Raw genomic sequence first — 19,407 nt, 5'->3', positions numbered from 1 at the left:
TAATTTCATAAATTATTATTTTTATTTCAAAAGAGTATTTATGTTTAATCAGTTTTAAGAAATCGAAATCAAGTCTATTAATTGGTCACAACGATTATATTACTACATATCATTATCCGGTAAGCAAATGAAAATTATCTGATAACCTTTTTAACTTTGTTAGAATATAATGATCTAACAATCTTCTTTCATAGCTTAACAGTATAAAGAACAAATGTATGCACTGGAATTCTTGTCTGTTTAACAGAGGATTTATACATAAGATGAAAAGATATGTCGGTTCAATTTCGCCTAATATCAGTTTTTCTTCCAACGGGTAATATCAGATCATGAATGCAAAGTATTGCAAACATAAACCATTATCACAGTAAAATAGTTAACAGATGTAAATAGCTCAAAATATTTATCTTCCACAGAAGATACCTCAATTAACATCATCAGACTTTTCCAATAATCAAATCAACATTGCCATTAGTTTGCTTTATATGTTTGATTTCTTTTGTTTCAGAACAAAAGATATATGATAACTAAAGCCTGCAGCCTGCAGCCTGCAATTAAGCAATTAAGCATAACAATAGGCAGAATTACACCACAAAAAAGAATGAAGAAAAGAAAAAACACATAATATAAACTACCAATTTAATAACCAACTGAATCACGGTAAGCTAACGAATCAAAATATCTACAAGAACAAAAAATAATAAATCAAAAAAGCCCTCAGATCTCATAGCATTAAAATCATCAACAGTGTAAAAATCGAATAGGATGATCAAAAGCGTTTACTCTTCGCCCAGTGCGCAGTGTGTGCTTTTCTGTGATTATTTTTTTCAGGCAAAGAGTAAAAACATATGATTATCAACCATAAGATAGCACTGCTCAATATAATATGATTTTCCATCATTGGGCACTTCAGATTCAAATAATCTTCTAAAATCAAATAAATAACATGTATATAAACTCAGATATATACGCGTGTGAGCTGAGGGATAGAATTTTGAGGTGGGTTATTTACAGAGCGACTTGGGGGAAGGAGAGCTGCAGAAATAGTTGAAGGGGACGTAAAGCGAAGGATAATAGGGTTTCAAGGAGGAGTGTTTAATACCTGGACTTTTTTGTTGGGCCTCTGATATATGGGCTTGGGCCCATTGAATGTGTGCTACCACAGGTTTGCTAGCCGAGATAATAAGGACGTTGTTCGGAAATCAACGGTTAACTGATTGAATCAAATGTTTTGATTAGCTGGTTGAAACAAATTAAATTAGCGGTTTTGTGTAAATCTGTTTTTTTTTTTGAAAATGAGAATAAATCTCAATGAATATGGATCGGCAATTCACCGTGATAATTTTTTCATTCAAGAAAACTTATTATCTAACCGTCGGACATGCAAGATGACCGGGGAAATTTAGACAATAAAACTTTAATGTCCGAAAAGAAACCAGTTTTCTTCCGAGAATCCTGAAAATAAAACAAAAAAAACAAGAAGAATATAAGTCGATATACGTAGTAGATAATATATATTCAATATATAATTATTATTAAAAACACATGTATATTGCAAGTGCTGATCAAAATATTCCCACAATCATGATAACTTATAATTGAGACAATTAAACTCTCAATTAAGGCACAATTAATAAAATATTAATGCCCTTAATTAAGACACAATTAAAGCCTTCAGTTAAGGCACAATTAACGTCCTCAATTAGGAGGCACAATTTACGCTCTTAATTAAGAGGCACAATTAACGCCCTCAATTAAGGCACAATTAACGCCTTCCTAATTAAAACGGAAAAGAATCTAAACAACAAAGTCAAAACGTAGAGGGGCAATGAAATCTAAACGAGAGAACATAACATAACATGTAAATCCTGTTACAAAAGTTATTGTAACTAGGGAATTATGCCCACGCTTCGCGTGCGGGTAAATTGTTTAAATTTTCATTATATGAGGTCGTAAAATGAATTAAACTATTATTAATATTAGATTTTTAATCTTTATTTAGCATATTATGTATATTATGTATATTTACAGGTAATGCATCAATAAAAAATTGATTATTTGGGATATATTTATTCACCGTTAAGGCGTTAACAATTGAGATTTATGCTAATAAAACACAGTGAAAGTAATATTTGTATTTGAGTTATACTTATTAATTTATTAATTTTTATATATTATAGCATTTTTAAAAAAATTTAGATTCCCTCTTATCAAATGTTAGGTTATATCTACAGAAAATTTTAAATTTAATTGTAAGGCAATCTGGAATTTCATTTTAAGAATTTTGTTAAATATGATAAGTAAAATTCTATGTTTGATTCTAACGGTTATTTCTTAAAATTTAACAGTATTATCTTATAATTCTTGATTTTCATATAATTTTTGATTTCTATAATTAAATTAAAGCTCAAAGTAAGTAAAAATCTGGAATAAAATAAATAAGAATAATACTAATACATTTACTTATAAAAATATTAACTTAAGAGAGTATATTATTTAAAATAAAAATTATAATCTCTTTTATGAGGTTGGAAAAATAAATTAAACCAATATTAACATTAGATATTTAATCTTTGTTTAACATATTATGTATATTTAGAGGTACTGCATCATTAAAAAATTAATTTGGGATACAATATAAAAATCCAAACTTACCAACACTAAATAATTGATTACAGTATTTAATCCAATTAGTCTTATTATAATTGATGTTATGTTTAATAAAAAAGTTTTAATATTATTAGCATGAATCAGGCCAGTTGATTTATTTTGTTCAATTTGTTGCTGTACATGACTGGGCAGGTAGATAGTTGATGATATCTTGCTGGTGAAATATAAATATGAGTAATATTTAATTTCTAAACACATATGCCAGCATGGTCACTTCTGTTTTAAAGTTAAAATCCTGAGGAGGTGTATCTCATTTAGTTAATGTCTCGGTTAATGTCAGATGGGGAAATTTTGCTTGCTGCTCTTTCAAGCAGAGAATCTCAAGATTTGGTCGATGCACATGAAAAAACTGCTGGTTCAGATAGGACTTGAGAGATAAATACTTCCCAGGAACGTGAGAGTGTTTCCAGAGATGTTAGGACTTTCCCCGAGAAGAAATTGATAACACCAGGAGATGATCAGAGCGTGAAGTTGGAGATGTAAGCCTGAAACCTTATATAAATCAGGACAGAGGTTTACTTCTTTTCTTGCTGGCTGTTGTCTCAACTCTCACACATTTCTCTTGTGACCTATTAGATATTACAGAATTCCTGGATGGCTGCAAATGTAGAAAATCCTGAAATTTGCACTTATCATACTCCAACTCTTAGTTGTTAAAGAAACGCGGCAACATTTGTTATTATAGATCCAAGAATTGCTATTGCTTTGGAAACTCAGAGCTGCTCAAACATATAGCCTACCTAATAAATCGGTGCACGGCTCCTATGTCTCAAATTAAAAATTATTAAAAATTTTGAATGCCAGATTAGTCATATAAAAAACACAATCACATTTATTCATCACTTGCATGATGCAGAGGAAGAGAAACACCAACAGACAGCAAGTATAACTGTTGCAGCCCAAATATCTCCAAAACCAGTGCTAAGACTGCACGCTGCTCATTTGTAGAAGGTGATCCACTTGAAACTTTACAGCAAACACCATCTGAAAGCTTTTTATCTAGCAATTCTGCACCGCATAGCAGGCAATAGAATGAAACTATCTTCCGAGCCCATCTCATAAACACGTCGAACTCTCAAATCCAATCACATGGCTGAGTAACAGGTTATAATATGAAAACATATATCTCAGTCGACAACCGAGTCAAGTGGTCTCAAAAAAAGACAGTCTATGTAATGTAATCTACTCCAGTAAGTAGATGACAGTATTAAAAGTTGTCAGGCTCAGTTTTACATTAATCATCATATATAAAAATAAAGCCATGCATGTCATATGAAAAAAAGGATCTCACACTCTACACTATTCTTTTTACACGTTGTCCCAATCATTTCCCTCCCGTTGCAAAACCGTAAATCAGCACCAAGTTTTAATCTTCAGTGTATCTCCATGTATTTTATCTGCTGCCCCCTGCTTAATAGCGGAAGGTCTCTGCTGCACCTGGAATGTCTCGATTCTTGCCATGATGAAATAGTTTTCCTGCACCAATAGTATCTAAAGCTGCCAACTCTTCTTTATTTAAATTGTTCCCCATCATCTAAAACATTTAGCAATCCTTTCTCAGAGCATGAATTACAACAAACTGGTATATTCTACACCAACTGATATTTGACTGATAAATGAAAAGATAAAAAGTGTCTTCTTATAAATAACACATGCCTAGTTAGAGTACATAGTTTGCTGAATTTCCATCTGGTCATGTCACCCTATCATAAGTGCACAACCATTACATTCACAAACACAGAAAGGTTAATTTTTATGCCTCACTAAGTCAATGTTTGAAAACTGGTATGAGCACATGAACCATATCAGAATTGTGTAAACTTACAGTTCTTGCCTCACGTCTTCAAGAGAGTTTGCATCTTGCTCCTAGATTCTTTGTTCTCGTTCCTTTTTAAGTTATGAATGACATTGTATGTTGCCTATTAATTTTGTTGGCTGATAATTTTGTTCATTTCCAAATTTATTGTGTTAGCTGTTACATTGCATTAACCATCATTTTATTCATTATTTTGTAAAAGTGGATTCCCTTAATCGTAGTAGCATCAGGATACTCACTTCTTCACATTCCAAGCTATACTCACTTGATCCGAGAGTTATATTTCTTCACTTTTCTCAAGATTATATTGATTAAATCATCTAAGTTTCTTAAACAATGTTTCGGTGCTTGGACCACGACCTCTACGCTTTACACCTGAAGACAAATCACCACGGTTAAGGTTTGCTTCTCCACAACGTGAATATGATATTTGTACATACCTGTGTTGCTTTTAGAATCACTTGACGTACAGTTTCCAGAACTCGATATTGTACTTTCACACAATTCGCTTGGAGAGCATGTAGGGTTTGCTGTTTAAAAACATCAGAGCATAGAACATGTGTACATGAGCTACATACATGTGTTTTTCTAATACTTTGACGGGGAAAAAAAAATAATAACAGGACATTCAAAAGTCTGTGTTCTGTGAATAACCTGAATTGCTAGATGAACTTATTTGTTTAAATAAAGTTTGGATGCTTGGTCCACGTCCTCTACGCGGTACACCTGTTGGGAAATCAAGCAATTACCGAACTACTGTAATAAATTGAGAATAAGATGAGAGGAACAACTGTAATTGTCAAACTGTGATTTCCTAGATAATAAAATGAGATTAACAATTGTAATAACTAAACACACTGTGATAAATTTTGAACACGGGACTTCTACATTTTGCCAGCACATTGTGAGTGTGGTTCGGAAAGATAATACCTACTTCATAATTTAATAAAACAATTTGAAGAGGCAAAACATAAAGGCACGGCTTCTATCTAAAATCCCCACCAAATTATATAAATATGTCAGATAAAATATTGGAGATGCACGATAAGAAGCATAAGCATCAGAGCATCTCTAATATAATATATCCGCAATACTGTATAATTTTGAAAACAGTGAAAATAGATAAAAATCGTAAATCAGCACCAAGTTCTGAATAAAAACCTAAACCGGTCATTCCTTCATTCGCCTCTCCATTTTTCGCTCTCATTTGGCTTTGGCTTTAAATTTGCTCCAAAAAATTAAAGAAACAATTAAAAATTAGTTATTAAGTGTAATTTTGATCCCACCTTGTCTAGTGTAAATTTGATATCATGAAATGGCTAAATGAATAGAAAATGTAATCAAATAACGAAACACACGATAAGAACACTCTAAATAGATTTGTACCTTTGACAGCAGAATTCAACAAAGAGCCAGCAAATAAATTTACGCACACAAATAGTATCCAGCAGGCAGTAACAATCAATTTACACACACACACAAACTTAACTTAATTGAAGCCTCCAATTACTTAACTAACAGCAACTTAATTAAATAAATTGAATAAAAACACAAAATAAAGTAAATATAAATACATACCATACCGCAATTGTTTGAAGATATTGATTGGGCATCCTGATTTTGATTATCAGTTTTTTTCGTTTGAATCCTTTCTGCCCTATTGCTCAGAAAATTATCCAGAGCTGTACCAGTAGATCTAGGTAGATGACCTGCTAGTAAGAAATTAAAACACAACAGATAAATGGTGAATATTCAGTTAGTTAAAAACCATATCAGATTGTCATAAAGGAATACCTCCTCAAGTGTAATTTTGGTTATGTATAATTCCTGTCTACCATGACATTGTCCACAACATTACTATTGTCCTTATGAGACACATTGGTATCAAGTTTGCCAAGAGGACTTCTTCCTGTAGGGATAAGGGAAGAAACAAAAAGTATATATCAGAATGCAGAGATATGTACATAAATCTATATCCTAAGTCCTAACACTCTCTGCAATATGCAATATTATATTAATGATGTATGTTTATAAAAAAATACAATCATGATCATAGATTGTATGAATTTCAAATTATTAGTAAAATAATATATGATGTGCATTTATGATATCAGTAAGCTCTTTGATGCGAGGCTTGAGATTTAAATATGTAACATTCAGTGACACATAAAATGTTATCCGGCCAACTTTTTATTGTACTGCGTGTAGTATTATACAATAGATACCATCAGAGGCAGCCTCATTTTAGACAAAAAAACAGTTTCTTCATAAAATTATTATCCTCATAACTGTAAATCAACATGAGAAAGCTGCAATTAGGCTTGATTAGTTCATATGTTAACAGAAAAGCATTCACGGATAACATACTGCTAACCTGAAAATACAATATCAAGTGAAAATCAAGCGGCTGTTAAATCCATTGTAATCTGATTGTGCAAGCAATCACTGGTAAATCAAAAAATGATAATTGAACTAAACTTTTATGATATCAAAAATTAAGTGAAAACTAACCTTGAAAGAACCACACATGCATAATATAAATCTACAGATATCAATATTATACTATATACTGAGATTATCAAACATTAGATTTTAAACCAATAGGCAGCAAACAATTGTGAAGTAATGTTAAAACTTTAACATAAAATAGCTTTTAACTCTTGGAATACCACCACTTTTGTGTGCATTCTTTTATGATTCTGGCTACCACCATACATCGCAGCCAGGGTGACAAAGTTCGATCCGATTTCTGCAAGAAGAAACCGTAAAATATAAGCTAGAAGAACTCTAAAAGTGATTCAAGAGATGACCTAGAAGAAGAAATAACCATTTTTTGTGAAATAAGAGGCGATAGTGGAACATTTCTATAACAGCAATCACCTCAAGTTTGCTAGACAGATTATTTTGCTTATGCACTGGCAACAGAAGCAACCAATCGTAGAGCACCTATACACCTTAGACAATTCTGGTCACTACCAATAAAGTTTGAAGAAGTCTATTATCGTTAATGTTTGAATAAGTCTGCTACATGTTAATGTACATTTTTAATGCAAAAGAGATGAGATGCAAGATTGTAGGATCAAAATGACAAACCTTCCAAGAAAGTCAAGATGCAATAATATCTTCGTTTAAGGACGGAGATAGCATTCTAATTCATTTTGTTGTTCACCGCAAGAATTGAGATTAGAATTCATACCAAGACCTGTAAAATCAAGGAATCAGAGATTAAATTCTTGAATCCCGACATGGATGATAAGAAAATACAGAATAACGCCACATACAATATTAATTTCTACAAAAGTAATCAAACACATACTTTTTTTTTTCGGTAAATGATGGCGGCACCTTCTATAAATTTTATAACATAGAGAGAAAAATACAAAGAGAGGACTCCTCTCTGGAAAACAAAACCTCTAAGAACAAACTCAAAGATGCAAAACGATCAACTAATTATAGAAAATAAATATGTATGTCCTCCAACGGATAAAAAAATAAAAAGCAAGCCAAACAAAACCAAAAACTTCCGGCCAGAGACAATTGCACCCTCCCCAACCATTCCAAATAATTGAATCTACCATGCAACCCACCCAAAACTCTGACCATGCACTGATCACTTCTGAGCAATACCAATGACCCACACAACATAAGTCCCAGAAAAACCAAAGCAAGCAACCATTATATAACCACTGAACTACTATCCTAATCGCACTTGGCCAGCTTAAATGATTGAGAATAAAAAAATGGGAAGCCAAGGTACAACAATACTTACAGGTCCTGAACTCAATTACCAGCAAAATAACATTCCTCAACCGCACTTAATTCTCTCAAAAAACCCTGACTGAGCAAGATATCAAGGTAGTACCAGAACTAATAACCACCCAAAATAACTCAGCAAGATATCAAGGTGGTATAAAGCATGATTGTGTAAACTTGTGTACGATTGCCTTTGAAGTTACACGTGTTTAATAAAAGGTAGTTTTTCAGGATGAATAACTTGAGGTGCTTAATTTCTTAGAATGTTTAAATAATGTTTCAATGCTTGGTCCACAACCTCGATGCTTGACACCTGATTCGAAATTTCATCAGCAGAGTGTTCTCTTAGCACGCTCAACAACAAATTAAAAATTTACATAATCTGTGGTATAAAGGCGGACATTTAAAATGGATTTAAAAAGAGCTTAAATGCTATGTACCTGTAACGGTAGAATCCAACACAAAGCGAGAATCTGCATTCTGATCGACACTGCACAACGGAGAACGCCTGGAAGCTGCTACAGAAAAGGAAAGATCCAGAGTCATTGTCTCGGAATTGTCGGTGTAAAAATAAAATACCGAAACACACAGGAGCATTCAAGTCTCAATGCGAGACGGTGTTAGAATTTTTTCATACCCGTGGCACTATTGGGATCTCGTGATGCGTGATGCCCAACGCTGGTCAGCGTACTATTACACAAATCACTTGGAGAGAATGTGGCATTTGCTTGTGGAAAGCATCAGATGTGTTGACTTGTGTGTGACTGCCCTTGAAATCACACATGTTTAAATAAATTAAGGTATATGGATAAAAAACCTGAGGCGCTCAAACTCTTGGAATGCTTAAACAATATCTCAATGCTTGGTCCACGACCTCTACGCCTGACACCTGATTCAAAAGTTAATCATCAGATTCAAATTCTACCACGGGAAATAATGATTATTAAAATGGACAATTAAAATGGACTCAAACAGAGGTTATTTGGTAACTACCCGTGACGGCAGAATCCAACACAAAGCCAGGAGCAGAATTCAGATCAACATTGCACAAAGGAGAACGTTTGTTTGCTGCAACAAAAAGATAACGGGGTTATAACGGCCTTGCTGCAACTCTTACTGATTATGCACACAACGGCCTTGCTCCAAGTCATGATGAAATGAGCACACGATGCAAAAAGAAACAGAATGTAAATTGTATCAAGTTTAAATTGTATGTTAGGAAGAAAATCCGACATATATCGATTGGATTCATTTTGATCAACTGTCAATAGAGCAACACGATTCGTGGCTGGGACAATAAAAAATGACAGTTGTTGGACACATTGTAAGCCATCAAAAACCAATAAGCAAGAAATTGTAATGAGTGTGCATCAATACCATTTCTTCCTGAGGTGATATTGTCGAAGGATGACGAATTCCCAGCAGTTCTGGATTTCTTAATGTTTTCAGTGTGTCTCTGCAAAAATAAATCGAGAGCACTACCAGACCCTTGTTGACGGTTACCTGCAACATCATGCAACGGTGAATTATAAACACAAACACATGGTGATCCTACTATAAACAGACACGACTTATTTTAAAAGCAAGGCTATAGTTTGACCAGTACCAGCAAGTGAACCCTCTGCTTGATTTTCTTTATTTCTTTTACGACCTGCACATCAAACACAATAGACGATCCTCACACACACAGAGCAAAGTACAACATTGGTAAATACTGTCGGAAGAGATGCCTCTTGGGTACAAACCTGAGCTTGAACAATTATTAACTGGCTGCTGCGAAAGTGAATCCATGGCTGGTGAAACTCTTGGACAAAATCTTTCCACCAACCCACAAAAAGACTCTTACATAGCACGCAAAGAGAATCAGTTTGAATTTTGAAAAATAACAATACGCATCCTTGATTACATGCACTTTCCATGTTGAAATATATGAATGCCAAAATTACAGGACAGCAGAATAAATAAGCAATCAAATCCCGTGAATAAGGAAAGCAAACAGAATGAGCTCGTGGAGTCGGTTATACATCGGGTTTTTTAATCTAAACGGGTAATGCAAGATAGGTGAATTATATAATGAATCGGGTAAAACATGGGTAACCCGTGGGTAATTATCTAAATGGGCATTGCGCTCATTAAGAATATATAGATATAGATAAATTGAACAGGGGCTTGTGAAGCTTATCTTGAAAACATGATACGTTATGATACTGTTGCCGTATTCCTCCCAATTCTCTTTCATGCCCATCTCTTTTTTCTGTCAGCTCAAACCCTCATGCAAACAGGGCCCCTATACTCCTGTTACCATGTTGTAGCTACTCTGCTCTGCTCATATGAGGGAAGATCAATGGACAAAACAAATGGAACATGACAAATATACAAAACTGTATAGTACATCAGTATTATTAATGGAGTAAAGAAAGAGTATTGGGGACGAGGGTTGAGAAGAAAAGAAAACAGAAGGAAAAGACACTTTCCTGTATTTGAAATCTCGGTCACTCTATTTCTGATTCGTGAAATCCATCACCAACTCGAGGGCAGAGAATCATCACATTTTCATCGATTTAAATCGCTAAAAAACACAAAAAAAAGCCACGCAAGACCCTCTTTTTTCCATTTCAAAATCTTTCCCTAGTTTTTTTTTTTGTAAGGTCTACATATACGTAGATGAATTGTATCGAGATACAATAAACCGCATCCGGGAATTCTTTCTTTCAAGAAAGTTTATCATCTAACCGAAAGTCATGCAAGCATAACTCCGGACGCTTAGACAATAAAGCTTAAATGAATGAGAAAAGAAAACCCGTAGAAGAAGGCACGAACTGCTCGCTTCCGACATAACCTGAGAAAAATAAATCAAACGAAAAATAAATCAAACAAAACATAAATCAATATACAAGAGAATCATATATATATATATATATATATATATATATATATATTTAATGCAAACAAGATAGTAAGTCTACTAAAAACAAAACAAAAGAGATGATCTCTCAAAATTAAAGAAAAAATAAAATAAAGTAGAAGTATCAATAAAACTACAAAAGAAAATCTAACCAAAGGGAAACCCTTTGGTTAGACAAGAAACTAATAAATTTAATTGAATGATAATTTAGCAGACTTTTATAACTAATAAGATTGAATAATATAACAGACTTTTAAAATAATTAGTTTTTGATTAAGTGTGTACTAGTAGTTAAATTTAAAAGATCACTATAACTTTGTTCCATTCCCCGAGATTCATTAGACCCAGCCACCCTCCCTTTTTTTAAAATTGCATAATGTGCTCCACACAATTCAGAACATTTCACCTATTCCAGATATAATGGCATAAACTCTTTATATCACACAATATGATTACTTCATGTTTTAGCTTTAGACCAAGTTTTCTGGGCACATATGAGTGCCAGATTTAGCACCTCTTTTGTATTAGCGCAACGAACGGGAAGCTAAATTTATAACTATAACCTTGTCAAAAGTGAATATGTCTTCCTGCATTTCGGGATAGTCTTGGAAAAGCCCCAGGTTGCTTGCATGAAACATCTGCTTCGACGATGACTTGAACTGTAGTTCAGTAACAGGTTGGTTCTCTTGAGAAGTAGCCGCACGACTTTCCATATGATAAGGTTTCCCCTCCTCTGTTTTGCTTACTCCTAAATGACGCTCACTTGGAGTTGCAGTAACAGGAGTTGCTTACTCCTAAATCACTGCTGTTTGAACCACAGATGAATCTTAAGTATCCAATTGGTAATTTGTTCCGAGACTCAAAGATTGGTTTATTGAGTCGCTGTTATTGTTTGCCAGCAGAAGGAGAGAATAGCTGGAGTCTGAAGAAACTCCATCAATAGAGCGAGTGAATCAATAAGACTAATAAAATCTTCACCATTGTTTATTACTCTAATAAAATCCAATCATAAGATAAACAAACTGCAAATGACAAGAAATATCCTTATCCAGCAATTCCAAATCTATAATACCAGCACCTTAAAATTTAAAAATAGAATATGACTTTGAACTTAACATAATAATCGAGTCCCTGTGCTACTGCACAAACTTATTGAAACATAATACATAGTAAAAAACCAGTGTTTTATGGACATATAAGATCCTATGAATCCCCAGAGATCCCAACAGAGTATCTCCCTCATTGATCTCCTCCTGCGATTAAATTAGATAATCAGAAAACTACCTTATATAAAACTTTTAGCTACATAATTTGACATTAAAGTTAGCACAGAGTTCAAAGAGAAGTTCCGGCAAACAAATTCCGACATATTTAGCTACCGAAAGAAATCTAGTTAAGACAAACATCACCTTAGTTCTGCCTCTTGATTGCTATTTTTTAATATTAGTATATAACTTCAATACTTTGTTCTAAGACACTGGTAGGAAAATACTAAGACTACACAACACTAGACTTACCCGAGAGTAAATGAATAAAACTCCTCATCACAACCTACATAGTATCCGCATACAATAGTTTTCCGCAACAGATAGAATTTACAATGTCATTGTTTACTCATGTAAATCTTTCCCTAGCTTATCACTAACTTAACCAACGAAAAATCAAACACCACAACAAAGCCGACGACTTTGAAATTAAAAAATAAAAAGAAAAAGAAGAGAGAAACCCTAATCTTTATCATACGCGCTTCAATTGAATTCTTCTAGTCGCCGTTACTGCAATTCAAGTGCGATTTCTCTCTTTATATTGTGTAAACCTGTTTGGTAAATAACTGTTTCATTAACTTATTAACTTTTTATGACACATACCAAAACCTCTAACCCAAAAACTCTTCAAAGCAGTTTTTTGAAAATTAGCTTTTTGAGCTCAAACCTCTATTTCAATCCGCTAACTATCAAACACTATCATTAGCGGATTGAAATGGTCAAACCTTTAAATCACCCTAAATTTCTCATTTTTTCCTAAACTGCTGACTTTCAAATACAGCTAAAGTATCAGGGTGATTGCTGGGTTAACCAATTTTGGAACTTCAGAAACTGGATTCCAATTGAATGTTATACAAACCGGTCTGTCTAGTGTGTGTTCATGAACACAAGTCAAATATCAAAATCTATAAATTTGATGTATTTTTATTGATGTGATTGTTATGAATGTTGGAGATATACCATTATTAAAGAATGTAAGTTAGTCAAAACAAGACAAACAAGTATAAAAATTAATATAAATTGAACTGAATCTAAATGAAATAGTTAGGTTTGCAGGGTCGTTATTTCGGTTGGTTTAAAAGTATAAACCAAATCTGAACCGAAAAATTTCGATTTTCTAATTACTAAATCGAAACCAAACCAAACAATTAGAAAATTGAAAATTTCTGGTTTGAACGATTCAATCAACCAAATTGATTCGATCTTGTATAATTATGTTCCACGCTTTGAAATCTCAGGAGTTTGACAAAGAGGAAGCGAGACCGGAAAATTAATTGTTCGGATATATTTAAGATAATAATTTATCAGAGTTAAGTTCCATGTAGTCCACATATTTACTGTAGTACCGTAGACCACGTATGTTCTGCAATTATAGAATGGCATAAAAAGATGGCAAAATGTATGAAATTTGTTATTTTGTGAAATACATTCTATAAATATCACTATTTCATGAAAAATATTGAAAATCATTTATGTTCGACAAGTAGAACACATATGTTCTGTAATATGAAAATATGTTCTGCAAACTTAACATGTTTTGCAGAATAATGTGTTTTTCACTATTTAACTTGTAGAATGTTTAGGATTGTCAAAATTTTTAACAAAATAATGATGTTTATAGAACATGATTTGCAAAATAACACATTTTGCAATGTTTTTATGTCATTATATAGTTGCAGAACATACGTGGTCTACGGTACTACGGTAAATATGTGGACTACATGGAACTTTGTTCTAATTTATCATGATCTAATGTAATAAGTACTATGTTGAAATATTTATTTGGATAATCTTATAATATATATATATATATATATATATATATGATATATATAACTTGTGTGTCATTAAAAATTAAAAATATAGTAATAAAAATAAGTTTAATAAATTATTTGTTTTATTTTCGAAATTGACTTCAATTAGAAAAATTAAATTATTCACAAAAATACATCCTACTAATTCTGAATCTAATTTTTTTTTTTAATTTAAACGGATTTTTGCCTTATTATATATCGGGATTAAATAAAAAATGGGCTTGAAACCCAGATAAACGGGCTCGATCTCCGTTCCGCCCAAAAGTCAGATACAACCAGGGGATGCATTCTAAAAGCCCAAGTCTATCACCAAAGCCCAGTTTCTCACACACCCTGACGCTACATATAGCGAGCTAGCTAGGGTTTAATACATTTTCATCTGCCTTCGCCGCACAGCCTCAAGCGCACACTACTCAGGTTCTCCCTCTCTCATTCTCTCACACACTCTATTCACATTTCGTTTCCATTAATTGTTCTTTCATTCTCATATTCATTTTCTTGTATGTGAAATTCTCTCTCGACCTTGTTTATGTATACGAAAATTCAATGATTATTATGTTTTTGAAAATGTGGAGCTCTGTTATGTTTAATAATTCTGTTTTAATCTCGATACACGTTGTGGGGTTTGTATAGATTGATATATGTTTCGTTTATCGATTTATGGCTTTTTTGTGTAGATATGTTTTCTGGGGTTTAATGTGATTAGTTTGTTGCGCGTTGTTGAATTGCGTTTTGTGTATGTGTGAAGGTAAGAAGAATGTCTCACAGGAAGTTTGAGCATCCCAGGCACGGTTCTCTTGGGTTTCTCCCCAGGAAGCGTGCTGCTCGCCACAGAGGCAAAGGTACAGCTCTAGTTGTATATGGACCTAGCTTTTCTTCTACAGTCTTGTTTTTTATTTATTGTTGCGGTGGATCGTCTGAATGAATTGTGTATATGTGAAATTAGTTGTGTCATGTTGTATTTGCTAATGGATTTTTTTGTAAATTATGCAGTGAAGGCGTTCCCCAAGGATGACCCAACTAAGCCGTGCAAGCTTACTGCATTTTTGGGTTACAAGGCTGGGATGACCCATATTGTCAGAGAGGTCGAGAAACCTGGATCAAGTAAGGGGTCCTTTTTATAGATGTTTTGATCTAGGAAACTAATTTAGCGTAAATTTTGCAGTTATTATTAATTGGAATTTATCTGCCTCAAAATTTTTGTTACATTTCAGTATAATGCCTCTAAACATGTGTCTTAGAGATCTTGTTGGTAATGCAGTACAATGATAGTACATGTTATATTGCGTGGATTAACTTTTTTCAAATAACAATGGTCTTGTTTTAATTAGTCTGAGGTATTACTTTTTTAGATTTGAAGCTTGTATTCTTAGTTGGAGTTGTAAATTAATGACTGAGTTCATTTGCAGATTACCTCATGAAACTTTGAGTAGTTCCCATTTGATTTAGATGGCTGCTTCTTTATGTTTTTAGTACTAGTTACTTGATAGCTGTATAGTCATTTATTTGTACGGGACAAAACGGTGTAATTATAGTTTTGTGTTCACTTGATGCATAAGATTTATGTTTAAGGTTCTTATATTGATACCTGAAATAATATTTCTTACTCAGAGCTTCACAAGAAGGAAACCTGTGAGGCTGTGACCATCATTGAAACTCCTCCAATGGTGATTGTTGGTGTGGTGGCTTATGTGAAGACTCCTCGTGGCCTTCGCTCGTTGAACACTGTGTGGGCTCAGCATCTGAGTGAGGACATCAAGAGGAGGTTTTACAAGAACTGGTGCAAATCAAAGAAGAAGGCTTTCACCAGGTACTCGAGGAAGTATGAGAGTGATGAAGGAAAGAAGGATATCCAATCTCAGCTGGAGAAAATGAAGAAGTATGGAACTGTTATCAGGGTTCTTGCTCACACCCAGGTAACTCATTCTGTCTGTTGGCATTTCAAAGTTCCTACAGGCACACAATATTTGCCGTTATAATATTTTTGCCTTGATAGATTATTTTATTATCAAAACTCTCTTTCAGATCAGGAAAATGAAAGGCTTGAAACAGAAGAAAGCACACTTGATGGAGATTCAAGTTAATGGTGGGACTATTGCTCAGAAAGTGGATTTTGCTTATGGGTTCTTTGAGAAGCAGGTACCTATTGATGCTGTTTTCCAGAAGGATGAAATGATTGACATCATTGGTGTCACAAAGGGTAAAGGTTATGAGGGTGTTGTTACTCGTTGGGGTGTCACTCGTCTTCCCCGCAAAACTCATAGGGGTCTGAGAAAGGTTGCTTGTATTGGTGCCTGGCATCCAGCCCGTGTTTCATACACTGTTGCTAGGGCTGGTCAGAATGGTTATCACCACAGAACAGAAATGAACAAGAAGATTTACAAGCTTGGAAAGACTGGACAGGAGAACCACACTGCCATTACTGAGTTTGACAGGTTAGGGACTTCGAATATTTTTTTCCTCTCTCTGAAGCAGAGTCTTGGTATGCCTTTAAGTATTTAAGTGAGTCGAGAAATGTTAAATTCTTTGAATAAGAAATGTGCATATTTATAGAGGTTATTACAAAATTTTAGTTTTTATTTTTTTATCTGTAAATCACTAAAATATTAAATATGTTGCAACCTGTTCATGTGTGTAATATTTGTATATCATCTCTAACAGGACTGAAAAAGATATTACTCCTATGGGTGGCTTCCCTCATTATGGTGAGGTGAAGGATGACTATCTGCTGATCAAGGGATGCTGTGTTGGACCAAAGAAAAGGGTTGTCACCCTACGTCAGTCTCTGCTGACCCAGACATCCCGATTGGCAATGGAGGAGATCAAGCTCAAGTTTATTGACACATCTTCTAAGTTTGGACATGGTCGCTTCCAGACTAGCGAGGAGAAGCAGAAGTTCTATGGACGTCTCAAGGCTTGATCATATCATTGGTGACCGAGTTCTGATGCTTTTAGTTATTTTCCATGCTTATTTGAGTACTTTAAATGTTAAAGTTTTGAGTACAATAGAATCAATGTTTGTTTTGTTGAGATTTTTATATTGGGATCAGTTTTTGAAATTGTGGTACTTGCTGGCTGCTGGACCTTTGCTTTTATCAATTGCTAGATCTTTTCCAAATAAGTTTGTCTATTGAGTTTCTAGATTTGAAAGTTTTCTGTTAAGCTATAATGTGCTGTGAATTGCAAAATTACTGCCATCATTAGTGGTAGTAATGTGTTTGCTTTATCATTAGCATTTAGCAAGGGGTCAATGTGTGGTAGTAATAAGTAAAATTATGAAAATCGACCATGAGAACTATTGAGAAGATAAGACACTTCAATTAAGTAGTTGAGCAGCGCAGGCCATTGATGTGTTTTCTTCAAGGAGGCCGTTGAAGTGTTTTCTTCTATTAGGACTTGCGAAGGAAGGGATTCTAAAATGCCGTTTAACATGTCAATTTTGTTGGGAAAAAAGTTTAAGAGGAAATGACTTGAGAAAATTAAACTTTTAAAAATATTATAAATTCATTAAAAAAAATGGGTACATTGGAAGTTCTGTGGACTTTCTTACAAGAGCTGGACCATTGTAATCGCCTTTCTGGTGTTGGGGACCTGGGATGGGAGGTGTATGCAACTCAAGTTAAGATCAGAAATATATCAAAAGAGCCATGGGATTCAAACATTTGTTGCGACAGCCTGACAGGGGTTTCAGCATAGCCGTGTGATAATGACTAGAAGCTCCACCTCTACCTTTCTCTTTCTTGAGGAACTTCTTCCTCTGTACATATGCAATTCCTTTTCAGTCATTTTCCCTGGGAGTTGGGGGACAGTGCGTTTTGCCAAGGGAAACACCAGTATCCAGTTAGATTGGCAATTTGGCATCACATTTAGCAAAGAAAATAAACAAATTATATTGGTATCACCGTCTGTAATGAGGATGATGTGTTTCTCAAAGACCTAAGGGATACCTAACAGTACTCATTAGCGATGGAGTAATCTGCAACCTTTACGGTCTCCGACAACAATTGCTAATCCCGAGCAAGTTGAATGAAAAATGTATTCGGAATTCTGGAACACATAACAAGAATATAAAAGCAAAAAAGTGCAAGTGTAACGTGTTTTATTTCTAGAGGATGGCTAGTGTCAACATTCTTTGCAAAACAGGGTTAGAGAAAGAAGATTTTGTTTTACATCAATGTATAGTGGGATCTTGGAAACCATGAGTGTTCATAATAGCAAAGGCTATCTGCATGATAATCTCGGACTGAGATTGTTGATACTTATCCCTCGGCTGAGGCCAATAACAGCCAAATGGTGAATATGGCAGACATGTTTGACAAGGACTGGCATCCAATGCAAAAGCAATGTGAGCTGAAGATGAGGATTTGAAGCAAGGTGAGGAAATTTTCCCTATAGTCCCCAAACTACAAATTGCAGGCGTGAAGAGAAATTACTTATGCTAGAATGAGTACAATTTCCACACTACTGCAGGTACAATAGTCTTGTGTTCCAAATTTCTAGCCACCCTCACGGTTAATCATTTAATCCTCTTGTCCGTAATTTGTGGTGTCACTGGCACATTAACTCCATCTGTTCTACGCTATATTTATTAAATATAGTTATTCTCAAGGTATATAGAGATCAGAAAACATACTAAGCCCTCGTTAGTCTTTCTAAAACCTTTCATCATAAAATAAGTTATCCAATGATAAAAAAAATGCAATGAGAACTTCTGGAATCTCAACAACTATTTCAGCAGTTCTTCCTAATTTTCATTAGTCACCAACAGTATTTGGCTTTTCCTTGTAGGGAGTAAGCATGAGGTTCTAATTCTAGCATCCAAAGTCTGAAGAGTAAAATCCAAATCAGAAATTGGCTCCAGTCTCGAGATAACATCTCCTTGACATTCATGGAAACATGTTTATTTTGTTACTACAAAGATTTGATCCCTTTTACACTGTTTTTAAACTAAAAACTTTGTGAATCAAAATGACATGCAGTTTATCATTCTGTATACAAACTTAAGCTACAAAACACGCCACACCGCATAAATTATCAAAAGCATATGGAGGCAACTGGCAAGGTACATATGGTTAGTACAGAGTGTGATTAGAGAAAATGGATTCTTACCATTAATAGTTTTCTCTAGTCTAAGAACAGAGATTTATAGTACAAAGCAAGATAAAAGGACGGGAAAACAAAAAA

The 19,407-nt window shown here is 34.1% G+C and overlaps 1 protein-coding gene and 1 long non-coding RNA gene across 3 annotated transcripts; one reads left to right on the top strand and one right to left on the bottom strand.

Moving 5' to 3' along the window:
- Positions 1 to 3,825: 3,825 nt before the first annotated feature.
- Positions 3,826 to 6,939, bottom strand: LOC108218296 (uncharacterized). Of its 2 annotated transcripts, XR_010291405.1 has the most exons (5): positions 6,712 to 6,939; positions 6,281 to 6,395; positions 5,873 to 6,195; positions 5,141 to 5,212; positions 3,826 to 4,204 (listed from the first exon to the last, which is right to left on the bottom strand). It is a non-coding gene; the product is annotated as an uncharacterized LOC108218296 (long non-coding RNA). The 2 variants fall into 2 exon arrangements; XR_001806347.2 differs by having other exon boundaries at positions 6,281 to 6,939.
- Positions 6,940 to 14,505: 7,566 nt separating this feature from the next.
- Positions 14,506 to 17,344, top strand: LOC108219170 (large ribosomal subunit protein uL3). Its single transcript, XM_017392470.2, has 6 exons — positions 14,506 to 14,640; positions 14,972 to 15,065; positions 15,217 to 15,327; positions 15,835 to 16,139; positions 16,249 to 16,658; positions 16,885 to 17,344. The coding sequence occupies exons 2-6, from the start codon at positions 14,981 to 14,983 to the stop codon at positions 17,141 to 17,143; spliced, it is 1,170 nt and encodes a 389-aa protein (XP_017247959.1). The 5' UTR covers positions 14,506 to 14,640; positions 14,972 to 14,980; the 3' UTR covers positions 17,144 to 17,344.
- Positions 17,345 to 19,407: the final 2,063 nt, after the last annotated feature.

This window comes from Daucus carota, chromosome 4 (assembly GCF_001625215.2).
Source record: "Daucus carota subsp. sativus chromosome 4, DH1 v3.0, whole genome shotgun sequence".
NCBI classification, from domain to species: Eukaryota; Viridiplantae; Streptophyta; class Magnoliopsida; order Apiales; family Apiaceae; genus Daucus; species Daucus carota.
Note: the sequence above shows the minus strand (reverse complement) of the source record. Positions and strands in the feature narration are given on the sequence as shown.

Coding starts and splice junctions, on each gene's coding strand:
- LOC108219170 (XM_017392470.2), top strand. CDS start 14,981: ATGTCTCACAGGAAGTTTGAGCATCCCAGGCACGGTTCTCTTGGGTTT. Junction 16,140..16,248: donor GGGTTCTTGCTCACACCCAG/GTAACTCATTCT, acceptor ACTCTCTTTCAG/ATCAGGAAAATGAAAGGCTT. Junction 16,659..16,884: donor GCCATTACTGAGTTTGACAG/GTTAGGGACTTC, acceptor CATCTCTAACAG/GACTGAAAAAGATATTACTC.